This window comes from Aegilops tauschii, chromosome 2 (assembly GCF_002575655.3).
Source record: "Aegilops tauschii subsp. strangulata cultivar AL8/78 chromosome 2, Aet v6.0, whole genome shotgun sequence".
Lineage (NCBI taxonomy): Eukaryota > Viridiplantae > Streptophyta > Magnoliopsida > Poales > Poaceae > Aegilops > Aegilops tauschii.
In genome coordinates this window covers 43,144,572-43,171,017 of record NC_053036.3, presented here as the reverse complement: position 1 = coordinate 43,171,017, position 26,446 = coordinate 43,144,572, and the positions used below count along the sequence as shown (strand labels likewise).

General features: G+C 44.4%; 3 protein-coding genes and 1 long non-coding RNA gene across 7 annotated transcripts; 2 read left to right on the top strand and 2 right to left on the bottom strand.

The window, feature by feature from the left end:
* Positions 1-292: 292 nt before the first annotated feature.
* LOC109734971 (uncharacterized) lies at positions 293-2,461 on the top strand. Of its 3 annotated transcripts, XR_012201717.1 has the most exons (6): positions 293-604; positions 698-794; positions 1,077-1,326; positions 1,415-1,593; positions 1,992-2,084; positions 2,187-2,461. It is a non-coding gene; the product is annotated as an uncharacterized lncRNA (long non-coding RNA). The 3 variants fall into 3 exon arrangements; XR_012201718.1 differs by lacking the exon at positions 1,992-2,084; XR_012201716.1 differs by lacking the exons at positions 1,992-2,084; positions 2,187-2,461 and having other exon boundaries at positions 1,415-1,697.
* A 3,595-nt stretch (positions 2,462-6,056) lies between these two features.
* On the top strand, positions 6,057-16,854 carry LOC109734977 (uncharacterized). 2 transcript variants are annotated; one of them, XM_020294165.4, is made up of 24 exons: positions 6,057-6,342; positions 6,497-6,606; positions 7,455-7,527; positions 7,627-7,688; positions 7,765-7,906; positions 8,385-8,603; positions 8,710-8,776; positions 9,280-9,685; positions 11,005-11,152; positions 11,234-11,394; positions 11,686-11,785; positions 11,869-11,943; positions 12,049-12,183; positions 12,355-12,447; positions 12,817-12,999; positions 13,082-13,186; positions 13,870-14,028; positions 14,697-14,741; positions 14,832-15,053; positions 15,562-15,668; positions 15,755-15,811; positions 15,923-15,998; positions 16,078-16,354; positions 16,432-16,854. In XM_020294165.4, exons 1-23 carry the CDS (start codon positions 6,202-6,204, stop codon positions 16,240-16,242), a joined length of 3,051 nt encoding a protein of 1,016 aa, XP_020149754.1. In that variant the 5' UTR covers positions 6,057-6,201; the 3' UTR covers positions 16,243-16,354; positions 16,432-16,854. The 2 variants fall into 2 exon arrangements, with proteins under 2 accessions (XP_020149754.1, XP_040257449.1); XM_040401515.2 differs by lacking the exons at positions 6,057-6,342; positions 6,497-6,606 and adding an exon at positions 6,996-7,002.
* Positions 16,855-21,952: 5,098 nt separating this feature from the next.
* On the bottom strand, positions 21,953-22,627 carry LOC109734972 (BTB/POZ and MATH domain-containing protein 3-like). The gene has a single exon (XM_020294160.1). It carries the CDS (start codon positions 22,625-22,627, stop codon positions 21,953-21,955), a length of 675 nt encoding a protein of 224 aa, XP_020149749.1.
* Positions 22,628-24,944: 2,317 nt separating this feature from the next.
* On the bottom strand, positions 24,945-25,546 carry LOC109734973 (BTB/POZ and MATH domain-containing protein 3-like). The gene is made up of 2 exons (XM_020294161.1): positions 25,349-25,546; positions 24,945-25,286 (listed from the first exon to the last, which is right to left on the bottom strand). Exons 1-2 carry the CDS (start codon positions 25,544-25,546, stop codon positions 24,945-24,947), a joined length of 540 nt encoding a protein of 179 aa, XP_020149750.1.
* Positions 25,547-26,446: the final 900 nt, after the last annotated feature.

Sequence of the window (26,446 nt, the reverse complement as noted above, 5' to 3'; positions counted from 1 at the left end):
CCCCAGCCTGCGTGGAGGAATAGAGCAGTCTTGATCTAGAATTTCTTCCTGCGGTTGTGGGCCTTGTGGCAGCAGAATTTCAGTTTTTTCCGATTGTTGTTGGATCTTACAGTTGTAGTCCTTGAGCTCTATCTAAAGGTGTTTACATATACGTATGCATGCATTTTGATACCTAATCAGAATAGGTTTTTAGAATTAATTCATAGTTTGTTAACGAAATTGGTATACCATTGCAGCCATCTAATTGGTGGTATGGTGTGCTTCTGATGGTATTTCACGGCGTTTGTACCAGCAGCATAGTAAAAAACTCCCATCAACACGGCTTATTTATCGTTTCTGGAGGGCCTCACAGATGAGCTATTCATCGGCGGCACCCTGCCAGTCATTTAGAGGATCTGCGGGAACAAATAAACAAGCAGAGCGCCATCAGTCAGGGACCAACATCCATGCCAACTGCTCAAGATGACTGCTAAGGCAATTAATATTCTCTCTCAATCTTCAGCCACCATCTGATGTTAATTGATCTTGATCTTCCCCACTCGCCAATTCTGAAGACACTTCGGATCTCACATTAACTTCATTCAGTCTTTAAGAATAATCAAAGGTATGTTGTACAATAATTTTACAACTAAACAAACCTTCCAAATGTATCGATATCATTTTCACTAATATGCATAGTCTTCTGTTGGTAGAATAGACATATGGATCTCAAAGCTATGGATCATGCGCCCATACAAAAAAGGACAACTGACTAGATTGATGATACGTTATGGCAAGAAGGCTATATATTCATGGTATTCTTAACCCTACTCTTGACATTTTAACCGATGCCCATAGGAAACATAATTAGGCATTTTCAACTATCAAAGTTTCTTTCAGCATGCTTTCCATAATATATTGAAATTTGACAACAAAATTGTTTTCTGTGATGTTATGTTATCAATTCAGAGTGTGTAGAAGATGTTGTCCTGGTTGTGTAGAGTATGCGGTGCGTAGCTTCTTGTGTGTGTGTGTGTGTGTGTGCATATATGTTAATTGGTGGCTGTGCATATATGTTAATTGGTGGCTGTGTGCAGGGTGCAAACGGGGCCAGTGAGTAGGCGGCGAGTATACTACGCCGAGAAGCGATACAGGGGCATGAATCTTGAGCCGGTGTGCGCAACGACCTGCGCTACTGCACTAATAGCCTTGACAGAGCACTAGGGCCGGCTCGACAGGGCATGCAGCCCGCCGGTGGACGCCTGAATGTGCGCGACGGAGATGAACCCCGCGTCGTCGCCTCTGTAGCCTGGACAGAGCTCCGCCAGTGCTCGTGATGAACCCCATGTATGTGCTGGTGATGGCGCTCTCCGTCTACTTTCTCCACCGGCTATCAGAGAGTAGAGATCACATTGTGGATTTGTGCTTTCTTCAGAGATGTGCTCCTGTCGTTGTTGGTTGTCAAATTTGTGATGCAATCCGTCCCTATGTCGATGTCTTAACCACTTCGTACTACCGCACAATTAGCAGAACAGAGCAGATGCCGCAGTTTACCCATTGATTTCTTGGAGTGATTCAAACCTAGGAAAGCCTGCTACTTGTGCAAGCAACAGGGTAAGAAGTTTCACTTTTCTTACTAATGCACCTCAATTTGTAAGGTTAGAACAATGTCAGATTACTTTATGTTGGTTTTCAAATTTCTACATATTACTTTCTTACAGACTTTGCCTTCAAGCAATTCTAATTATCTAGGTAGTATGGAAAGCAGGCAAATTATGTATCTATTTGGGTGTACTCATGCTCTGCTATGTCAAATTGAGGAGAAATAATTATTTTATTCACCCATCCTATTTTTTATCTATAATGATGATCATTTTTCCATGTTGTGATCTTTGCTCCAGTTGTGCTAATACCATGTTTATCATGTTTACCATGTTTTATCTTAAAAATTGGCTTCTATTTTGTTTCTAACCTATATCTCAGCATGGTTACTTTCTCCAAACATGCTTTAGCTGCAGCATTGGTCAACTGGCTTGAGCACAGCTCACATGAGTCATCGCCAAATGACCCTTTTCTGAAATTCACTGAGAGAGGAGTTACTCCATGTCAGTATGTACATACAGATGCAAGCAATGGATAAACTCATGAAGACCATGTCTATTAGTCCTTCAGTATTTTTTGGAATGAGATGACACGTTGTATGCCAGGTAACAAGCAACTGAAGCAAGGGAAAGAATGAGCCCCTGAACCCAGGATGCATGGCGAAGGATCCAATATGTCAGGACCAATGAGGGAATTGCAGAGCTTCATATACATTTGCCTTCTTCAAGTGTCTAGATTACATGAAACATGTTTCTTCAAGTGTCTACACACTACAGGAAATAAGTTTCTTATGGAAGTAGTCAAACATGGATACCAATTCATTGGAACCATTATATTCCTTATAGAAGTAATGCAATATATTCTCTCTCTTGTGCCTACTTGAAATACCGTTGTGGCTCTGTACTTTGCTTCTCATATTGCAAGGGTAACACATTGTATGCCTATTCTCTCTCTTAGCTGTAGCAAGGATGGAGCAGGAAAGTGTGGTGGACCTTCTAACATTCATATTGTACATGTACGAGCTATGGGCCATTATTGTTTATCATATGGATTGTAAATGTAGTGACACTGAAGTTTATATCATATCCGCAAATTTCTTTATTTTAAAAGTGATGATATACTGACACATTATGTTGATCTAAAAATCTGGTAGCCGTGACCTTGATATTCCCTGTAGAGCCAGCAAAAAATTAGAATAAAAAGGTTTATTAGAGAATTATTACAATTGGCGATTGAATGCAAGTGGCAGTGATTTTACATCTATGTGTGGGAACTTGATGAAAGATTACTTGCAAAGTATATATACAAGTGAAAAATAACATTTATTTAGATGAGCTATTACCGGAGCAGATATATTGTATTTCTAGCTGAAGTTAACATTGCTATGCTAAACTATTTCACTATGCAACAACTCCAGGAAAGAAACATACATATAAGCCTAATCTTAAATGTATGGAAATGTTGAAGCTTCAACGCCGTGGTCCAGCTTTCGTGGAGGACTTGCACCATTTGGGACTTCTGTTGGATGAGGGGTTGGCCACGAACATAGCATAGGTCGACGGCGGGGAGGGGGTCTATGTTGGTGAAGAGGGTGACACTAGGAAGGAGGCCAATGGTGTGAAAGAGGGTGATGGAGGGAGGAGGACGACGGGAGGAGAGGGAGGCAATGGTGGGGCGACGACACAAATAGAATTGAGGTGGAGGGCTGGTGGCTAGACAGTGGTGAGCTTGTGAGAATGGAACAATGGCGACGCCATCGATAGCGCTTCGTGGCGGACTTGTGATAAGGAAACAATCCAACGTCATGGATAGTGCTTCGACGGGGTTCATGAAAGTTCATGAAAATGGAGATACACAAGTAAGTGTAAAGCCAGTTGGCGATGGCACTGTCATCGTAAATATATTAAGCTCTGTGATTTCTACTTCACGAAGATAAGCTTCGGCAACTTCACCAAATTGTACTATGAGAGGCCTCTGATTCGTGTAGTTGGTGAAGCATGGCGTTGAAGGAGATCCGAACAACCCCTAAACTAAAATTGTGCTCTTGGACATCAACATATCAAACTGAAAAAAGACTGATTGATGCGCCTAAGCAGTCAATGGTTAAATAAAATTTTGTAGGTCTACCTCATGATACTATCCATGCATTCCATCTTTAAGAAGTCATTCAAGTAACTTAATCATTTGTTCGATTCGTTTAGCTGCATTGTCACCCGTAGCAACGCACGGGCATATTTACTAGTTACAGAAATTAAGGACGTGTATTTGGTTATTACGTGAGGTTTTCTTTTTTCTTTTGAGAGGAATTATTATGTGCCAGCATCTCTGTGGCATTTTCGCTATATGGGAGCCTTCTCTTCCCGTAGGAAGCATCAACTCCAGGGAAGTCACAAACCTGCACGATCCCTCCTCGTCTCGATAAAAAACGGCAACGTGGACAGATCGAACATGTTTCTGCCCCCAACGTGTAGCGTTTTCTCGTTCCAAACTCCGCAGCCGTCCAATATACGCACGCGTTCACGGCACACACGTTAACATCTCCGCGAGCCGAGAAGCGCCCCGATCTCGATCACCCATGGCGTCGCCTGCTTGGTCCGAGCTCCCAGGGGAGCTCCTGGGGCTCGTCATCGCCGGCCTCCCGTTCCCCAACGACCGCGCTCGCTTCCGGGCGGTGTGCCGCTCGTGGCGCTCGGCGCTGCGCCACCACGGCCACCAGGCACGGCAGCTGGTCGTCCTACCCGAAGGCATCTTCATGACTCCGTCCGACGGCCGCTGTATCCCCTGCCTTCCTTCCCAGACAACACAATCTGCATCGGCTCCACCGATGACTGGATTGCCCTTCGCCACCATGACCACCCTGACGGACGCAACTTCCTCTTACACAATCCTTTCACGAACACAAGCGTTCCGCTCGAACTCGACACCGTCATCGCCAAGGCTACCAAAGTCCGCAAGGTGCTCGTGCGATCTACCGCGGCTGGTGACCTGATCGTGGCCGTCCTGACGAACAATACAAGACGTCCGTTCGTCTTGAGTCGTGGAGGGAAGGACGTCTGGTTGCCCGGGTCGTGGGACCTTCTTTATAACTTCATCGTCGACATCGCCTTCGTGGGAGACAAACTCTACGCGATCACCCAGGACGAGAACCTCTTTCCGATTGATATAGGCATGGATGGTGACGGTAAGCTCATGGTTGCCGATGGCAGGCGCGTCGTGAGGCAACCAAGAAGTCATTATGGCTATAATGCATGGAGCGAGTCCGAGTCCGAGTTCGAGGAGGAGGAGGAGGAGGCAGCAAGAGCATCAGACGAGGAGGCAACTGCGACATTCAATGTTGGGGTAGCTGGAACTTCAGACGAGGAGGCGGTGGGAGCACCAAAGGAGAAGACGGTGGGGGCATTCGATGAGTATGATGGTGAAACACTAGATGAAGAGGCATCAGGGACATCAGACAAAGATGCAACCGTGCCATTAGATGAGTTTGACGATAAGGAGGTGGTCGAAACATCAGACGAGGAGGCAACGAAGACATCAAATGCGGATGAAAAGGTGGTAGGGGGAACATCAAATGTGGAGCTAACATGGCCATTATACGATGATCTTGATAAAGAATGGGACACGACATCATCAGAAACCGTGAATGTCGCATACGAGGAGGAGGATGAGGAGGATATCGAACCATGGGTAAGGGATGAGAATTCTTTAAATGATGGTTTTGACTATGTGTACGATGATGCGCCCTCCAAGGCTCTTACCAGCATTTTCCGCTACCTTGTGGAGTCTCGCGGAAAGTTGCTCATGGTGAAACACTACATGCAATTAACCGCGCCTAATGGTTTGCCAACACGTTTCACTTGTCAAGTAGAGGTTTTCGAGGCGAGTGCAGGTGCATGGGTTCCGATGACCGATGTACTTGGTGACCAGGCGCTCTTTGTCAGCATGCGCTTCTCGAAGTCGGTTCCCGCATCTTGTGGCGATGTCGAGAAGGATAGCATTTATTTTGTCAACACCGGCGAAGTGTTCAATATGAGGTCCAACACTTGTAGCCCGGTAAGATGGCAAGCCAGTATTACATTTGAAACCTGGGTCTTTCCTCCGAAGTTGGTGGTTTAACATGTGGGCTTGTACACGACAAATACCTTTTATTGTAATACGGATGCACATTGAGCTAGTTGATTTTTTTTTTTGAGTGACATTGAGCTAGTTGATGAATACACCTCACTTTTATTTTTGTTCTTGAGTTACTTCGAGGCACTCTATTTATTTTCATAATCACGGGAATTAAACACATGTATTGGTTTATTATGTGCCAAAATTTTCTTTCTTTTGACGGAAATTGGCGTGAATCAGAGAGTACGTCATGCGGCCACGGACGGTGCGCTGCAGGAGGCGTATTTTCCGAACGAAAACGTAAACAACAGAATACGTATTACGGGAGAGTAGACGTCTTCGGCCGTCCAGGAGGTCCCAGGCCTCCTCAGCCTTCTTCCGCACCCTTTCTTCCCTTCTTCCGCTCGCAACCCCACGCGACCTTCCTTCCTCTCCGATCATTCCTTCCCAGTCGCCGCCGCCGCCGCCGCCGCCCTCCCCGTCCGCGGCCGCCGCTGGTCGGGGGACAGCATGGCCCTCTCCGCCGGCGACGTGCCGACCATGTACGCGGTCCTCGCCAACTCGCTCAGCGCCGACGAGGCGACGCGGCACCCCGCGGAGTCGGCCCTCGCGCAGTGCGAGCCCCGCCCCGGCTTCTGCTCCTGCCTCCTGGTAAGCCGCCCCATTCCCGCCCCTCCCGCCCCTCCCCTCATTCGCCTCGCGGGGGAACGGGCTCTAGGGCTTTTCCTCCTCCGGGGCGCGCCCCGATCTACGGGCGATTGGGGTCCGAGCGTGCTGACTTGCTTCTCTGGTGGTGCTTCCGCAGGAGATCATCTCCGCCAGGGGCTCGTCCTGCCGCGAGGACGTGCGCCTGCTCGCCACGGTTTATTTCAAGAACAGCATCAACCGCTACTGGCGGACTCGCCGGGATTCCTAGTGAGCCTCTGTTCAGCTCAGTTGGTTAATTATGATTCATTGAGTGTTTTCTTCAAGTGTTTTTGCTGACAGTAGTGACAATGTGCGGTAGAATATCATCATGCTGTGAATTTAGGCTCTCTGCCTAAGCTCCCTACTGTCAACACGGTGGTGTTAGAATACTTGTATATATAGTCGGTGTTGCTTTAATGTTTGATGCTGTTTTCTTCGAGTGGTCGTCTCGTTGATAATTCTAACGTAATACTCTGGAGCAAAATAGCTGATGATTTCCAGCAGGAAGGAGCAATAGCTGATCCATTGCAAATCAAATTTGTTCTAGATACCTCTCTATGGAGTAAATTTGTTAAGAATAGCATCAAGCCATCAACCACTATGGTGGGCCTGCCGGGATTCCTAGTGAGCCTATGTTCAGTTCCATTGGTTAATTGTGAATCCTCGAGTGTTTTTGCTGACAGAAATGACAATGTGCGTTAGAGCATCATACTGTGATCGAGGCCCTGTGGCTCTACCTATGCTTCTTATTGTCTATACGGCGGTGTTAGAATAATTGTATTGCTTTAATGTTGAATGTCCTTGTCTTAGAGTCTGATAATCCTGAGTCCTAACTTAAACTATCGAATTGTGGCTGATGGTGTCCAACAGGAAAGAACAGTAGCTGATCCACTACCATATTAATTTTGTTATAGATCACCTCTCCATGGAGTAAATACAACTGGAGAATTTTTTTTGTATAAGCCTAACTCTGCACATCCGAAGTACAATTATGCTGTTACTTTTATTTCGAAAACACTTGGTACCTTGTTAATGAACTCTGACATGTCACTACCAATTTGCGTTATCTGTTGTAGTGGAATTAGCAATGAGGAGAAGGACCACCTTCGTAAAAATCTCTTGCTAAACATAAGAGAGGAGAATAACCAGGTGCAGACTAGATAGCGTGTATTATATGTGATCTTATGATATCAAACAGATATCATGTTGATTAATGCGAATTTCTTATCTTATAATGTTGTAATGTAGATTGCACTTCAGCTAGCTGTACTAATCTCGAAGATTGCACGTTTGGATTACCCAAGAGAATGGTAAGCATTTTTAGCACAATTCTTGTCAACTATCTTCCACATGGATTGAGTTGTTGCTCACGGTCATATCATTCAGGCGGGACCTTTTCTCTATATTGGCACAACAACTGCAATCTGCTGATGTTCTTGCTTCACATCGTGTGTTTATGGTCTTATTTCGAACTTTAAAGGAGCTGTCAACTAAACGGCTTGCTGTTGATCAGAGGAATTATGCCGAGGTATTTAATTTTGCAAAAATCACATATCCATCTATAAGTAGTATCACTCTTGATTTTCTGGGTTTCAAATTATTAGTTTGGCATAGTACCAGCTAGTTGGCCCGTAATGTGCATCGTCGCACACAGGCACACAACATTAGCAGATGTGTATTAACTCCACTATTTCTTTTGAATTCAAGCATGTTAAGTAATCTTAAGTGCTAAGCCAGAGGATTATTATAACCTTTCTTCGCTATCAAATAATTCCTGAATTGATCAAGAGACACGCTATCCATATCATTTATGTTACTGTTTTCTCAAAGCATGGCAAGAGACATGCCATCCATAGCATTTCTGTTACTGTTTTCTCAAAGCATGAATTCATGCAGCTTGCTTTTGATTTCTTTTGCAAATTTTATTGAGCATAAACAGTAATGACTTAAAATACTGACCATAAAGCCGGTCTTATGTTCTAATTCATATTTTTTGTCGTATGCAGATTACTAGCCACTTGTTCGAGTATACCTGGAACCTTTGGAAGAGCGACGTGCAGACTATATTGCAAAATCTTTCTATGCTCTCTCAGAGGAATGACTTAGATTCCATTTTGGAGCAATCAAACGATCTAATCTTGATATGCGACCGTTGGTTGCTTTGTTTAAAGATCATCCGGCAACTAATTTTTTCAGGTTATGCAAGTGATTCAACAACAGCGCAGGTAGTCAGATTTGCTGTAATTTTGTTCCTCATACTTAAGACTGTTATATGATCTTCATCAGCTGGTCCAGGAAACGGAAGCCGTAAATAGTTATTTTAATTTGCAGGAAGTCTGGCAGGTCAGGGAAGTATGTCCAACAGTTTTGAGTGCCATTCAATCCCTTCTTCCTTATTGTAAGTTACATTTTTCTCTTGTAATTTTAAGTGAATTATTCTCTCTTCCTTTGTAGCATTGATCTAATAGACAGAAACTGCTCTGACTTCACCAAATAATGATCCATCATAAGCTATATTTAGCATTTCAAGTATTAACTGTTAAGGTTTGAGCATATCTTGTTGTCCTGCATTTTTATTTGACCTGGTCATTAAATCTCACGGCAAGAAACTGATTTTTATTTTGAGAACATTCAAGAAACTGAGACTGTTTGTTTTTCTGTAGAACATGCGAGAAACTGAATCTGTGATTGAATTATTCCTTTTGCTCTCCAGAAAACTTGAAGAACATAACAGTCTTATTTATAAAAATGACCCTTGTTTATATCTGCTCATGAAGTTAAACCTTTGTTTGTACGTTCCTCTCCGATGGTAGTTTGTCTGACCTGTCAAGTGTGGCGTGCTGATTGATTTCAGTTCAGTTCTCACGAGTAAATTGTTCATTATTGTATTTTACTTGACAGACTCGTCCTTTAAAGATAAGCAAGCTAAACTATGGGAATTTGCAAAAAGGGCATGCACTAAGTTGATGAAAGTCCTTGTCACCTTACAAGGCAGACATCCATATTCTTTCGTACACCAAACTGTGCTTCCTGCTACAGTTGACTTCTGTTTGAATATAATCACAAATCCCGAACAGGCTGGCGCATCCTTTGAGGAGTTTCTTATACAATGCATGGTTTTGGTTAAAACTGTATCAGAATGCAAAGAGTACAAACCAAGTGCCACAGGTCGCGTCATCAATCAAAGTGCAGAACCTTTAAGCCTGGAGCAAAAGAAAAAAAACTTTGCAGCAGTGGCTAGTGACATGCTGAAGGTTGTTTTGCCTGGTGATCGAGTTGTGTTGCTTTGCAACATTTTAATAAGGAGGTAATGTTCTGAGTAAAAATAGCATGTTTATATTATTTTTTGTTGAAAGATTATTGCAATACTACTAGTTTGCATGTTTTTTTGTTTTTGGCAAGCATCAACATAAACAGCTCAAGTTTCTGTAAGTTAGATCCCTCTGTAAAGAAATATAAGAGCGTTTAGATCATTAAAGTAGTGATCTAAATGCTCTTATATTTCTTTATGGAGGGAGTACTATATATGACTATACTTCCTTTTAACTAAACAGATGCATTAATGCTGTACGAGAACATCTTTTGGCCAACCATTTTATATTCCGCAGAAGAAAATAATTCAAAATCCTTATGATGAACCTTAAAAAACAGGGCAGCACGGTGCATGTAGCTCCCGCTTTTGCACGGCCCAGGGATGGGTCCGATCACTTTGGGTCTTTTTGTACGCAACCGCCAACCATTTTATATTCCGCAGAAGAAAGTAATTCAAAATCCTTATGATGAACCTTAAAAAAAGGGCAGCCCGATGCACGTAGCTCCCGCTTGTGCAAGGTCCGGGGAAGGCTCCGACCACTTTGGGTCTTTGTAAGCAGCCTTTCCCTACATTTTTGCAAGAGGCTGTTTCCAGGACTCGAACCCCTGACCTCATGGTCACAAGGCAACAGCTTTACCGCTGCGTCAAGGCTCCCCTTCCTTATGATGAACCTTGAATCGAAGAATTGCAAAAATAGATTAGCTGGGAGCTTTGGTCTTTTGTGATGCATTAATGCTGGACGAGGACATCCTTTGGCCAACCATGTTATATTCTGCAGGAGTGAAATGATTTAAATTCCTTATGATGAAACCTTGAATTTAAGAATTGCAAAAATAGATTAGCTAGAGCATAGAATGCTAAAAAAAAAGATTAGCTAGGAGCTGTTGCTCTTTTGTGATTAGTAAAGCATATTAAGCTATGACCTGCTGAAGTAAACTTCCTTATGACAGTTCCATATATGGCAAATAACATGAAAGTGCATTTTTTATGCTAGTTAGTCTTTAGAAATGCTATAAACATATAATGGTACACAAAAATGCTGCTGTGAGCTACAGAGCACACTTTATTTCTGCACCAAAAGCATATAATGTAACATTCTCGATGAATCGCTTTAAGGATTGTGGACTACTACAGTATATAAAACAATAGAATATGTTATTATTGGTGTCTTTGTAAATTTTCTTGTATGCACGCTACATGTATACACAAATTCCTGAGATTAGGGGATTGTTTTCTAGTATTTGTGCCTGCACGTTTTTGTGTGGGATTTTGTCAGCCTTCTTGGATTCAGGAACTTACCAATTCTTGTGCAGATACTTTATTTATACAGCAAAAGATCTGGAGGAATGGTCAGAGAATCCTGAATCCTTTCATCATGAGCAGAATGTGGTCCAGTGGACTGAGAAACAACGGCCATGTGCTGAAGCCCTCTTCATTGTCATCTTTGAGAACTACCGAGAGGCATGCACATTATAACATTCTTTTTAACTGTCCTGCGAATCTGTTGAATGTTGCAATGCTTACATAATCATTTGTTTCCAGCTACTAGCTCCAGTTGTTGTTTCAATTCTTCGAGAAGCCATGTCTGTTTCTCCACCACTTGAAACAGATGTTACATCCGGAATGCTTCTAAAGGATGCTGCTTATACAGCTGCCGGGCATGTGTATTATGAACTTTCAAATTACCTCAGTTTTAATGAATGGTAAGTTAAATAGCAACAATGTATCTGTATTTACTTGCAAAAAGGTTGGATGTATGGTGCTCATTTAATCCATGCTGATCTTTGTAATGGTTTAAATTAGTTAGTAAATTTTGATCAGTCTTTATACAGCTGTTTGCAAATGCTTCTGGATGTTGCATTTGTATGTTCATATGCATTAAGGACTATACATTGATTTCCTTTTGATGGGACAGCTAAGTTTGTTGCAAAATCAATAGCTAGAGTGAATCCTGCTTCACTGCCTTTCCTTAGTTTTTATTTTTATTTCTACAGGTTCCATGGATCTCTATCCATAGAAATTTCAAATGGTCATCCCAATATGCGTATCATTCGTCGAAAAGTTGCATTGCTACTTGGGCAATGGATTTCTGAGGTTCACTCTTTTATCATTGTATTAGAAAACTCTAAACATTACTAATGCCAGAGTTTTAGTTTCTGATAATTGTAGTTTTGCAGATCAAGGGTGACACACGGAAATTGGTCTACCGTGCTTTGGTTGCATTGCTGCAGGATAATGACATAGCTGTCAGGGTATGTTTTGCATTTACGTTTCCTTGAATACGAGTTTGAATGCGAGTCATTTCCATATATTCATCTACTTTGTTTAATAACTTGTTCACGCTGTTCTACTTTCAGCTAGCAGCATGCTCTTCTCTGTGTTATCTTTTCCAAGAATCTAGCTTTTCAGAACTTGATTTGTTTGAATGTCTTCCAACATGTTGGACAATGTGTTTCAAGTTGACAGAAGATGTCCAAGAATTTGATTCTAAGGTTTGGATTCCCATAGTACATCTTTTGTTTCCTTCACCTGTCATTTATGTGAGGGTTCTAAATGGATCATTGACCCACTGTACCATTTTGAACGTCATCTTTACGTTACTTGTCAACCCATGCCTGGCAAACATTATCTTACCTAAATATTTTCCTTTTATTTTTATGTAGGTGCAAGTGTTGAATTTCATCTCAGTTCTTCTTGAACATGTCGGAGACAAGGTTATTCCATTTGCAAGTCAGTTATCACAATTTTTCCAGAAGGTATAGCGCAGGCATTTTGTTCTGAATATGTGCTAGAAAGACCATTATCATTTTGGCTGTACTCTATTCATGGACTGATGACAAAGCATACTTCTTTTGAGCTCAGCTGTTTGTGCATTTTATGATTCAAATTGTACCATTTGTTGAATTCGGAAATTCAGAAGAGAGAAGAGAGAATTAGCCTTTTCAAGCAATGAGATTTCTTCAGTTTACCTTCACAATTTTAACTGGCTATCAACTTTTAAAAGTAATAGTATCAGCTTTTAACTAACTTATTGAATGAGTTTATCAGTCTGTTAAATGACAATGCAGATTTTGTTCCTGCTGTACGAATTAATTAGTTATTCTAATTTGAGTGTATTTTTCCAGATCTGGGATGAATCTGCAGGTGAAAGCTTGTTACAGATTCAACTGCTAACAGCACTTCGAACTTTTGTTTCTTCTCTTGGATACCAGTCACCTCTTTCTTATCACATGCTTATGCCAATACTGCAAAGTGGTGTAAATGTTGATAGCCCTGATGCTCTTAATCTTCTCGAGGACAGTGTTTTGGTAACTAGTTCTTGACCAAGTCCATACCGATGAGCTTGCATGCACTTGCGCAAATTATCTAACATTGAGATTAATAATGCAGTTGTGGGAAGCAACCCTTTCGAATGCCCCATCTATTGTATCTCAGCTGATGGATTTATTCCCTTATCTTGTGGGCATTGTGAATAGAAGCTTCGACCATCTGGAGGTTAGAATAAACACCTGCCCACCCCCAAAAACAGAAGAGGCAAACATCTTTGGTTACATAAAATTTTAGGCACTGATGCACTCTGAAACATATATGTTCAAAACATGCAGAATATTAATACCATTATGGAAATATTCCGAGACAAAACTACTACTGTATTTCGATATAATTATATAGTTATTCATAATGAATTCATTGTTCAAAATATTGGTCAATAAATTAGTTAACCGGATGGTTAATCCCTACTCGGTGGGTCACTGAGTAGCCGATTAACTGATTTATCGTATGGTTAACTGATTTATCGGCCGATTAACTGATTTATTGGACGGTTAATCCCTTATCGCCAGCTGACCGAGCAGTTACCAGTTTAAGATTTCATGAACATTAATAATACTTGCTACTTAAAGCTTAAATAGTTTGGCCTTCTAGGATGACACTTACTTTTTTACTGGAAAAATTTGTTTGTAAGTACAGTCTTTTGTCAGAGGTAACAGTACAGTCTGAAATCTTATGGGTTTCAGCTCTAGCCTACCCCAACTTGTTTGGGACTATGCTTAGTTGTTGTTGTTGTTGTAGCAGCACAAAGTAAACCTACTCCGTGTCATTTGGATTGTTTCCTTATATTGCATACCACAGTTAATGATTTGGAGGGTTTTGTTTTCTTGACCTTTTGAATGACGCAGGTCGGAGTCAACATAGTTGAGGATTACACAATCTTTGGTGGATCAGAATTTTTAAAAAGCCATGGTACAAGTTTGGCGAATGTTCTTGATACTATTGTTGGAAATGTAAATGACAAGGGACTTCTCACCACACTTCCAGTCATTGATCTTCTTATTCAGGTTATTATTTATTTTCCATTTTGAAGCAAGCTGACTTTCTGCAGAACTTTACCTAGCTATGATTCATTTAATGCTGAGTCAAAGGATAGCAAACAACATGAGCTAGGTCTAAGAAAAGGAAAACCTGTCGAACGTATAGCTTCTCTTCATGGGACCCATTAGATAGATAAAAAAGCTCAAATGTTGTCTACTTTAACTGAGATATGAAAGAGCAATGATATGTGAGAGAGCACAGCATGCCGGAAAGAAAGATTTTTTCAATCCCTGGACTCGGCTGTAGTTCAGGATTCAACAACTCCAACGAAACCCTCTTAGCATCGGAATGATGCAACAGCTGAACTTGGGGTCTAAGGCTGTTCTTAGCACCAAGTTTTTTTGAAACATTACACATGGTCTTATAGCAATTTTGACCATCATCTTAGCAGAATGTCGGGGAACCTAATTTTCTTACTACCATGAACACTGTTCTCCCTGTTTGCATCAGGGTTAAGGGATAAATGCTCTGGGAACTAATTAATGGCCATTTTATTTGTGGAAGTTAGGTGGTAATACTGTGTGATGAAACTATAGGTGCCTGTTTCTTTTTACGTCAACACATTACAATTAGGAGTTATCTTTTTTTTCCCTCACTTCTTTTGTATCTATCTAATTGGAGCTTTTGGGTGCAGCTCTTTCCTCAGGAAGCTCCACCTTTGATATCCAGTGCTCTTCAGGTACTCACGTGGTTGGTTACTTGGTCTCAAGTCTGGAATGTTCAAATGATACTTCATCATTCTGACTTGTTTATTCATGCCAACCTCTAGAAACTCATCTTCATATCTTTGAGTCGAGATGATGAGCATAACCCTTCTAGGACAACTGTACGTGCATCCTCTGGAGCAATTCTTGCTAGGCTTTTGGTGATGAATACAAACTTTTCGGCACAGCTATTATCAGAGCCTGCCCTTTTGGCAAACATTCAGCAGTCAGGGATATCTCTAAAGGATAATCTGCTACTCTCTTTGGTTGATATGTGGATTGATAAGGTACATCTTGCAGCATTTCCCTGTTTATTGGACTGAGATTGATGTGCCAGTTAATGCTTGCTCTCATAGTTAAAGTGGGTAATGATGTAGGTTCTTTTACTGCCACCATTTGATCTACGCATGTGTTTACGAAAATATAATGTGCATATGATCAAACTCGCTAAACCAATAAATATGTTCGTTGCTTCAGTGCTAAACCTCACCAGGTGATACTGACTTGGACATGTTTTTTACGAAAATATGCTGTGCATATGATCAAACTCATGAAATCAGTAAATCTGTTGGTTCAATGCCTAAACATTGGCAAGCAGATATTATCAACATGCTTGCATTGTCAACGAAACGTTGCGTCTACTGTTCAGATAATGTGCACAGTTTGTGTTTACTGACAGGATTAGCATGTCCAATTAGATAAGTCTTAATATGAGACGTTGGCATGCACTTTTAAATTCTTGAAGTCCCAGTTGTTTATGCGTTGCTGTTTAACAAGCGCTATATCATTGGACAGGTGGACAATGCAACTGCTATACAGCAGAAGGAATATGCAATGGCTCTCTCTGTAGTTTTGACCTTGCAGATACCTCAAGTCATCGACAAACTTGATGATATATTAAGGTAGGACATTTCTGGTGATGATAATTGAAATTAAGACTGTTGTTGGCTGGTAGGTTGTTGCTCATGAGTTATATGATTTTATGCAGTGTTTGCACGACTGTTATTATTGGGGGCCGTGAAGTAAAGACCGAGGATGATTCTAGGTGTTGTATTGTACTTTTGTATTACTATGACTTTAGCTTGTTTATTTCAATTAAATATTTAAGGCCTCTCTCAATTCTATGCGTAATTAATTATTGGTACAATATTTGCAGTGGCGATATTACAAGCTCTTCTTGGCTTGGCAATGATAATTCAGGTTACTCCAGCAAATTCTTGAAAAAACGACAAGTGAGCTGTGTTTCTTTGAACATCTCTTTTCTGAATAATTAGATTAATAGGCACATATTCTGACAATTCCCTTGATCAGGCAAAGGATTTAGATCCGATCAAACAAGCTTCGTTAGAGAACATACTAAGAGAGAACTTGAAGGCATGTGCAGCTCACCATGGGGATTCGACTTTCAATGCTGCCATCAGCAGGATCCATCCGTCATCATTTGCTCAGTTGCAGCAGGCTCTGAATAGTGCATGAGATGCGCATACTCCCTAACTGATTCTTTGATGTTCTTTTGAATACATTGAAGAACATCCAGCGCATCACGAGCCACCATTTCTTGGAGCGCATGGTGATCCCCATGCACCATGTAACTCACCATATCACCTGACACTCGTTCAATAAGCTGTAAGCTTCAATGGATTTAACGCTCCCTTTCCTTTTCAGGTGCTGCCATTTGATGCGCTGCTTTTTTCTGTCCTGTGATGTACTGTCGAAGATGACGGCAGTTCATCGTGTAGGTGTAGAGTGCCGACTAACGTGTGAATAGCGAGAGGTGTGAGCGAGCAGCTTTTTCATTCCCCCCCCTGGGTTATTGGTTGATGGTCATATTCTTCTACGTGTTAGGTCTTTCGCGTGGGTTTGACCACTCTAAAGAGGCGGTTGGAGTTTCCATGGACATTATTGCGGGCTATTTTTCTGCAAATCTTTTTGTTATCTAATGGGGGTCGATTGGGGTAGTCTTCAGATTGGCAGAGGTTTTACTTCCCAGGCGGCTGACTTTACATGAGAAGAGGTTGTCAGAGTTGGTAAATGTAATTGTTTGTGCGAGAACAATATTATTGTGATAATGAATTGTTCCGAGACTCATTGTTTGTTTTGCTTCTCCTTTACCCACAACCCATTCTTGCTCATGATTGGTATCTTTGATGCTTATCATTTGATCACCTAGTTATTTTTTTGGCCTTGATTTGACCTAGTTCAGGTACTATTACCATTCACGTAGATGCATTCCATCGAGTTTTTCAGACAGTTTGTCAAATGTGACTAAAAGTAGAGGACATGAGTAGCATCTTTTCCTTCCCTTCACGCTTAGGCAGCCAGGGCAAAGTTCTCAACTCCGAGCTCCATCAGCCAGCCTGTGGATTCACCTTCGCTCTGCTTGCCGCTTAGGTGGCAGATAGTGAGGTGTGGAATCTTGGTGCCTCAACTTTGCTAATTGTTTAGGTTAGGGGTTTTTAGTGTAAGGGCGGCACTTGGGTGGATGGTGATGCTTCATCTTCAATTTGGTCTTTTGGGCTTTAATCCTTTCTGAATTCGTCCACCAGGATGGGGCCAACAGTGCTCCAGGGAGGTTAGGTTTTTTGTTGTACATGCTCGATGACAAGATATCATACTAGGCACTTTATATCGATTCAAAGGTTCAACGGTCACAAGTGCAGCTCTACGATGCTCCTTATGGATAAGTGCACAGAGATTTTTCGGTTGTCATCCGCAAGGTCAGGTTGACTTCGATACGTGAGCGTGACAGCGATGCGTTGACAACTTGTTCTAGCAGCGATCGTGGTCGTTTTTTAAACACAGTACAGGCGCAAGCGCTCATATATACGCGCATACACTCATCTCTATGAATGCACACACGCACACCCTACTTTTATGAGCATCTCAAAATCCTGAAATAAATCCAGGAATAAATGCGAGCATCAGAACTAGAACCCTGATGGGCTGGGGATACCACAGTCCCTCTAACAATCCAATAATCCAACCACATGTTGGTTCTTGATGTAATATTTGTTATTTTTTTTCAATAAAAGATGGTATAGAACTATGCAGGGGTGCCGGATCTGCGCGCCTGGCCACAACGAGAAGGGGTCCTTTTTCTTCTATACTATACTGGTCGAACCAAGTGACTCAGAGGCTGGGTTTGTTTCCTTACTCTATTTTTATTCTTTTTGTGGAAATTGTCTTTCTATTCATCTTCAATCATGACAGTACAATAAACTTCAGAAATAATAAAAATTACATCCAAATTTATAGGCCACCTAGCGACACTATTTAATCTAGATATTTCCAGAAGCAATAATTAATAAAATTAGTAAAAACATACTATTGGTCCCGGTTAGTGCCACCAACCGGGACCAAAGGCCCTCTTGCCTGGGCTCGCCGCACCGGCCACGTGGAGGCCCATCTGTCCCGGTTCGTGTAAGAACCGGGACTAAAGGGTTAGGGCATTAGTAACGACCCTTTAGTCCCGGTTCAAAAACCGGGACAAAAGGCCCTTACCAACCGGGACAATAGGCCCTTTTTCTACTAGTGTTTGCTACGTCTTGCACCGTGCGGAGGGCTGCCTCGGCCAACGCCGACTCTAGCCAAGGAGCCATGCCCTTGCCCCTGCCGGTGGCAGCAGAGGTGTCGTTGAGCGACAACTCCTTCGATCCCGGCGAGCTCTCCGTCCAGGCGGCACTGTCGCCGCGGAGACGGCTCCATGGTGGTCCCGATTAATCGTGGACCCAGGCCTCCGTGAGGACCGAGGTCAGCACTTCAACGGACTTCGTGAATGCTGCTCGGTGCGCCACTCCCTACGCTATCTCCCAGGCTGCTTTCTCCTCCACAGATCGCCAGGGGCACCTAGTCCTTCTACCTTCCCGCGCTAGATGCGGCGCACTGGCGACACCAGCTCCTCCTCCACGCGGCGTCCGATACACAGTTGCGTGGAGGAAACATCGGCTTCAAATAGTTTTTTCAAAGTTTCTCACACACCCAAAATTTGTTTTTGGCACGAGCTTCTCAGATGTCCAAACACCACAAAAATTTGCATGAACCTTGCCCACATGAGCATCTTGGATGCCTAAAGTTTTCATTTCCTTTTTTTATAATTTAATGTTCATGTCTGAGTGTAAATGAGGTCATCTTGGTATGGAATATTCTGAAAATAAATGATTTTTAATTGCATTTGTATCTCACTAGCTAGTTGTATATCCCACTCCACTCTTAGACTAAAATTACAAGATTATGCAGGGGTGCTGGATACGCGCCCTGCTGATGAGTTGACTGCTGCCACTCCCAATGACCGGTCGACCGTGAATGCCAGAGGGAACATGATCCCTGGCACCATTGGTGGGGGGACTATCACCACCGTGGCGAAGACGCTAACGACAGCGGCCACACTAGGGTTTCCGGTTCGGTTTCCCCTTGGTGTCACCTGGGAGGAGCAACGAGAGGGGGGTTGTTAACGTCTGTCCCTTTTGTAGATGTATGAGGTTATTTCCTTACCATATTTAATGTAGACATTTTAGTAAAAAAACAAGAAGAGCTAGTAAACACATAATATTTTTCCTCTGAAGAGGAGCAAAAAGCATTGTAAGAAACACCGGTAAACATGAAACAAGAAGAATTAGTAATGCATTGCAATCAAACACAATAAGATGCGTGATATGGCCGTGCTAGCCACATTGGCTTAGGAACAGTTTATCCGGCTCGAGTTGCGATTGGTCCTTTGGCTGTTGTGTAGTGCGTGTTTTGATTGGTTGTTCCGATTCGTTGTCGCTACATCCACGCCAGAGAAGGAAACAATTCGTTGGTGTCCAGATAACACCTCCCCTGCTTTCCCTTCCACAAGAAGCAAACCTCATCTCTTCCTATTTCGCCTCTATCATGCAACCATCCCCGCGTACGCATCCGCATTGATCTCTCGCATTTCTGCGCCGCCGCCTCTTCCTCCGCTACTTCTCCGGCACATTCTCCTACCCGTTCCTCTCTCCTAGCCGAGCTCAAACCCTGCATCGTCCACTCTTCTTCTCCTCCTCTGAAGAAGGAGCATGTGGCTTGCAGCTGCCACCGGAAGGAAGTTGGGTGGAGGAGATCCGGTGCCAACGGGGCACACATGCCATGATTATAAGTGTATAACCCTAGTGCCCATTCCCATTTTGGGTGGAACAGATGTACTAAGAGCCGCCGGAGTCACCGTCGCCGTCTAGGGACGGGTCGGCGGGGATGCTGGTGTTGGGTCAGGGAGGGGAAGGCGCCGCTGATGAGGATGTGGTGGAGGACGAGGTCGAGCCAGGTCGGTGAAGGGTGCGGTGGCTGGCTCGCTGGCCAAGCGGCCACCTCTCTCGTTCTCGTCTTTGATGCCGTGAAGAAGATGGATGCTGAAATGGACACATGCTGCATGAGCAGCAGAGGTGTCGCCAGTTGATCCGTTTGTGCGTGCCCTTGGTCGCATGCACGCCTCATGTACAACTCGCCGCTCGTCTCTCCTCTATGTTATGGATCCCACATGAAGATAAATTGTTGGGGCAGTAGGTAATGTCAGGATTTTTGATTGTTGTTGCTTCTGTTTACCTTCCTGATCATGGTTGTTGGTGTATGGCATTCACTCTTTGTCAGCTATAGACTGGATATTTTAGGATATTGCAAGGCAGATCACTTATAAAGTGACATGCGATTTTGTTGATACTACGGTAAAAGGAGCAGTCGGTGTCATCAATAGGCCTCCAATCAATCCAACTGGTCCAGAATGTTTTCATCTCTGAGTAAAACTCAAATCTCACACTGTTTGCGAAATAACTCCCACATGAGTTTACTGATTTTAAGTCAGATGCTTGATATCATGGCATAATGTGGTATTGAAGGAATAAGGGTGGCATGTCTGTGACAAGGGTATATGTGTGTATAGCAACAATGCTTCTTAATTATGATTGGAGAATCTGAAGCTCTCGGCACTTTCTTTGAACTTTGAAGTTAGCCAATAACAATCATGAGATCCTTGTTGTGTCAAGGTTTTCTGTCCCCTCCCTCGCAAAAAGGGTTGCTATCTCCTCAACTAATTCATGCTCCAGTCATTTCCTCCAATCGATGCCAGACCAAAAGAGATCCCAACTCAGTTTCTTTAGATACAGGTTTATCTCGTGTATCATGAAGAAGCTTCAACAGTAAAGAGAACAGAGATATTATCTCAACAACAGAAGCTAGAGAATTTAAACCATTAGCATTTTCATGCATATAATTTAATCTATTTTTTAGCTGCGCTAATTTAATAATAGTACAATTTATGTTACTGATTCGGAGATATATGCGATACTTCTTTTAGCAATCAAAACAATTCACCAACATGTATATTGTATGCATTAATTGGATTAATAAATGACAAATGCAGGATTTATTGAAGTCAAGTTACTAAATATTCATGATGATATCTTATTCCCTGAACTTCTTATCCAGCATCAACTGAGAGTCGAATACTTAAGTGGTTGAGGAAAGCTTCAAATACAATTGTGGCAAACATCTCCATTGATGCTACAAAGCATCTCGATGATTTTGAAGTGAGTTTGCATGTTAATTACATTACATTTTGTATCAATGCCCTATTGATCTAAACGTCACTTAGTTTTCTGAATTTCATGTAAACTATGATTTCCTGCTGTGTTTCTTCCTTCTTCTTTGTGCTGCTGCTGGAGGGATATCCTGCTTTGCTCGGGTAGTTGGCCCGACCGCGGCGCCCGACCGGATCCTAGTTCTCTTCCAACCGGAAGGGGCACATATGGAGAATGCTGGTGCAGGCGTGTTGGATGCATATGTGTGTCCTTGTCTTTTCGACGCGGGAGCGAAGAAAAAGGGGAGAAGCGTGGCGACAATTATACCGTGGTTGAAGTTTATTACCTGCTTACGTCTGATTTTAGATGGTTGTGTTGCAGGGGTCTTCTCGCAAGGTTTATAGATGATGACACAGAGCTTCAGAGATCTTCGTGTTTTACTCATTGTTTTAGGATGCTCTTTGTTATTTGGTTATTTATGCATGGGTTAGGGTGTGCTTGTATGGATCAAGAACTTTGTATTAATTTATGACTTGAATACAAGCATACTTCCTAAAAAAAAGATACGGGTACACATGAAACGAGAAGAAGAAATAGTAAACGTATAACAAGTTTCTCCGAACACGCAAGAGCCAAAAATATTGCGAGAAGCGCATCTATCCACGGATGGAACTACATAGAAACCTAGCAAACGCCTTCCCAGGGCCAAGGGGCCTCGCGTCCTCTTCCTTGATGGCCAACTCCTGGAGGACGGTGACCTTGCACCTGACGGCAAAGCAGTCGTCCTTGAGGAACCTGGAGCCCTCCAGGTCCTCCTTGCTGATGAACCGCAGGAAGCCCCACATCTTGCTTGAGCAAAAGGCGGAGGCGCTCCCGCGCACGCTGCGCGACGGCCACTTTATCAGCGTGCCTCGGTGGTGCACCAGGGCGAACTCATACTCGGCGTGGACGACGCTCTCAGCGGCGGCGGGGGCGTTGTCGGTGTAGGCATCGGGGGCGGGGGCGTTGCCGGTGGTGGCATCGGTGGCGAGGGCGTTGCCGGTGGAGGTATCAGCGGGGTCGCACATGAGGAATAGCGAGACGAAGCCGGCGTCCTCCGGGCCCTTCCCGTCGAGGTAGCAATAGATCCTCCAGGTGTGGCCTGCTGCCTTGAACGCGCTGGACTCCACGTAGGTGCCGTTACCGCCGTGCATGGTCTTGAGTCGCGAGTAGCCCTGGACCCTGAGCGTGTGGTGCCCGGTGCCGACCGCCGTGGCGACGACGGTGGACACGGAGGACTCCTCAGGTTCATCGGAGGACACGGGCGCGTAGTAGGGCAGACACGACGGCATCTCTTCCGCTAGATTGATGATGGAAACGCAGTCGACGGTGGCGAACAAATCTTACGATCGATGCGACGAGACTCTACCTGGGCTTGGAATATTTATAATGCGCGCCCTGCCTCTAGGTTTCTTGTATGTATGACTCTGTCTCTGCGTAGAATTGGAGTAGGTCGTGGGCCTTAGTACATCGTGGGTCGCGGCCCCTACTCAGGCACGGCCCTAAAACCAACATAATAATATTTGTTTGCCGACACGTCCGGCTATTCAACACTTACAAAACCTCCATCCATAATAAAAATATATTCTAACATAATTCATGCAAACGCGATGAAAGTTTGATATATTTCACATAAATCGTGCGATATTTCGTCCTTTCAATTATAAAACCTAAAAGAGGCTAAATTAACATGCAGCGGAGGGTGGCCTTGTACGGCTGGCCGTGATGGCCGGTGGCACCTCCATCGCCGGCCGTGTCGTCGGAGTGGTCCTTTCAGCGGTGGAAGGGCGCAGGGGCACGGTAACCTGCCCATCCGCCGTGAGACGCTCGCGGAGGAGCCGCTTTGCTACGTCCAGTGCCGTGCGGAGGGCTGCCTCAGCCAATGCCGACCCTGACCGGGGAACCATGCCCTTGCCCCTGCCGGTTGTAGCGGAGGTCTCACTGAGCGGCGACTCCTCCCGATCCTGGCGAGCTTTCCGTCAAGGTGGCACTGTCGCCACTCAGACCTCTCCGCGATGGTCACCGATTGATCGCGGCCCTAGGCCTTCATGAGGACCGAGGCCGTCACGACGTCGGACTTTGTCAACACTGCTCGGTGCGCCGCATTACGTTGCTTCCTACGCGCCACCTCCCTGGTTCCCTTCTCCTCCACCGAGACGATGCTCCGCGACAAGGGGCCGTCGTCGCTGGTGCCACCAAGTAGAGGAGGCGCCCCCACGACTTCACGATCGCCAGGGGCACTTAGTCCTTCACTGCCTTGCCGCGCCAGACATGGCACGGCGGCGGCGCCGGCTCCTCCTTCATGTGGCATCCGATCTGGACGCCACGGTTGCGCGAAGGGAACATCCGCTTCAAACAGTTTTTTTTTCAAAGTTTCTCACACACATAAAAATTGTTTTTTTTACATGAGCTCCTCTGATGTCCAAACACCATGAATATTTGCACGAACCTTGTGCACATGAGCATCTTGGATGCCTAAAAATTTCAGTTTTTATTTATCTATTGTAATTTACTATTCATGTCCGAGTGTAAATGAGCTCATCTTGACATGGAAGATTCTGAAAGTAAATGATCTTTTTAATTGCATTTGTGCCTCACTAGTTGTATATTCCACTCCACTCTTAGACCAAAAGTACAAGTTTGGAGCTCGTACGGCAAACACCGTTGGCCCATCAAGTAACAATCCAGTTTGGTCTATTATCTGGAAACTACGACTTCTGAGTAAGATCAAGATATATACGTTACGTGGAGGGCGCTTCGAGGTGTTATTCCAGGGATGGGAGTGTTGGCTAACCGGCAAATCAAGGTACCACCACACTTGGAACTGAGGATATCTGACACCTACTATTCAAATGTAGGAGGGCTCGACTAGTATGGAAGGCATTGGGAATCATGGACCGTATTAATCAAGCATTAGAGATTGATCGCTCGGGACAGTTGCCTTGGAGGAGATGCTGCGGTGGCCGAGACAACAATCACCATTGCTCGGACATCTACCTCCCTTCCTCGAGCTCAAGCCGGCAGTTAGGAGTTGTTGGCCCTGCTCTCGTCGTCCTTGAGTCTCCGGCCTGCGTGCCGTGTACTCGCCTGGGAGCCATGTAAATTAAACCTTTGTTCGTTGTGGCGCCGATACTTTGCTTTTGTTGCGGTCGTTGGTTTGTGTGGTTTGTCTTGACTTTGCCTGGTGGCTTTATTTATAAAGTCAGGCTCCGTCCTTTTCTCTAAAAATATATATTTATAATCTAGACATTTCAGTAAAAAAAACAAAAAAACTACGTAGTAAACACATAGTAATATTTTTCTCTGAATATGAGCAAAAAACATTGTAAGAAACACTGGTAAACATGAAACAAGAAGAACGAATAACACATTACACATTTTTTCCAAACATAGCCAAAGATATTGCAACGAGCACATTTAACCACAGATGGAACCGCAGAACTAGTAAAAAAACAAGAACTAGTAAACACATAATATATTTTTTTCTCTGAAGATGAGCAAAAGGTATTGTAAGAAACACTGGTAAACATGAAACAAGAAAAATTAGTAACGCATTACAGTTTTCCCCAAACATGCAAGAGCCAAGAATATTGCAACGAGCACATCTATCTATCCACAGATGGAACCGCAGAACCTAGCAAAAGCCTTCCAAGGGGTGGTCTCAGTCTCAGCAGGCCTCGGGTCCTCTTGGACGGCCCACTCCTGGACCTGAACGACGGTGACCTTGCACCGGACGGCGAAGCAGTCGTCCTTGAGGAACCTGGAACGCTTCAGCTCCTCCGTGGCGATGAAGAACGGGCAGCCCCAGGAGTTGCCCTTGTCGAAGGCGGAGGCGGTCCCGTGTTCGCAGTGCGACGGCCACTTTACCAGCGTCCCTTGGTGGTGCACCAGAGCGAACTCGTACTCGGCGTGGACGACCCTCTGGTCGGCATCGGCGTCGCGTCGTCGCGCCTGAGGAACACCGAAACGAAGCCGGCGTCCTGCGGGCGCGCCCCATTGAGGTAGCAGCAGACCCGCCAGGCGTGGCCCGCCGCCATGAACGCGGTGGACTCCAGGTAGCCGCCGTGCATGGTCTTGAGGTGCGAGTAGCCCTCGACCCTGAGGATGTGGTGCCCGGTGCCGACGGCCGTGGCGGCGACGGTGGACGCGGAGGCATCCGCGTGTTGCCGTGGCAGGTCATCCGAGGGCACGGGCGCGTAGCACGGCGACATCTCTCTAGATCGATGGGATGGGAACGCAGTCGACGGCGGCGTACGTATTCTATAGTACGATGCGATGCGATGCGATGGCACTTTATATCAGGTTTTGGAAGATTTATATATGCAGGCAGATTAGTAGGAGACATGGATGGATTCATTCAGCCTCGCTCCTTTCCTTTTGAATAGTGACGCGTTGCGTCTTCGGTTCGAGGAAGCTTCGAGGTGTAGCCGTAGCTTCTGAAGCCCTTCGTAAACTTGTGTTCGGTGTGAGATATACTGTAAACTATTGTGTTAAACTTGGTTCAGTAGGAAACACTTTCAGTTAGTCTATTTTCTGAAGGAAGTGAAATAATGCCAGAAGCGCACTGCGTTTGCGTTGCGGCTGAATAGGTCCTAGTTTTACTTATTCTGTTGTTGTGTAATCGTGTAGTAACAGGCCACGATCTGTCCGTGGGATGGCGCGGCATGATTGGATCGTGACCAGCAATTCTGTTAGGAAGGAATAAAAGGAAAGCCAGAAAAGACGCAGAGATTACGCGTCGCAAAACTGCTTCATCTGCGTTCGTGTGTGTGCTGTCTCTTCCCTGCAATCTTCCACCGTGTGTCCACCTCGTGTGTGTAGGATCCTGAGAGTGTTCCGATCTGACATTTGGCACCAGAGCTAGAGTTCACGGAGGCGGAGCACGGCGGCGGAGATAGGAGGAGCTGTGGCGGCGGTGAACGGCGATGGGTGACGAGTCGCCAAAGAAGAACCAGTCAAGCGGCAGCGGCGAAAAGTACACGCCGCCGCCCAAGAGGACTAGTGACGAGGGCACGGCGATCGTGCCGCGCACGCCGACGAGGACCGGCGGCGTTCCGATCCAATACCCGATGCTCAACGACTCCAACTATGGCCTGTGGGCCGTGAAGATG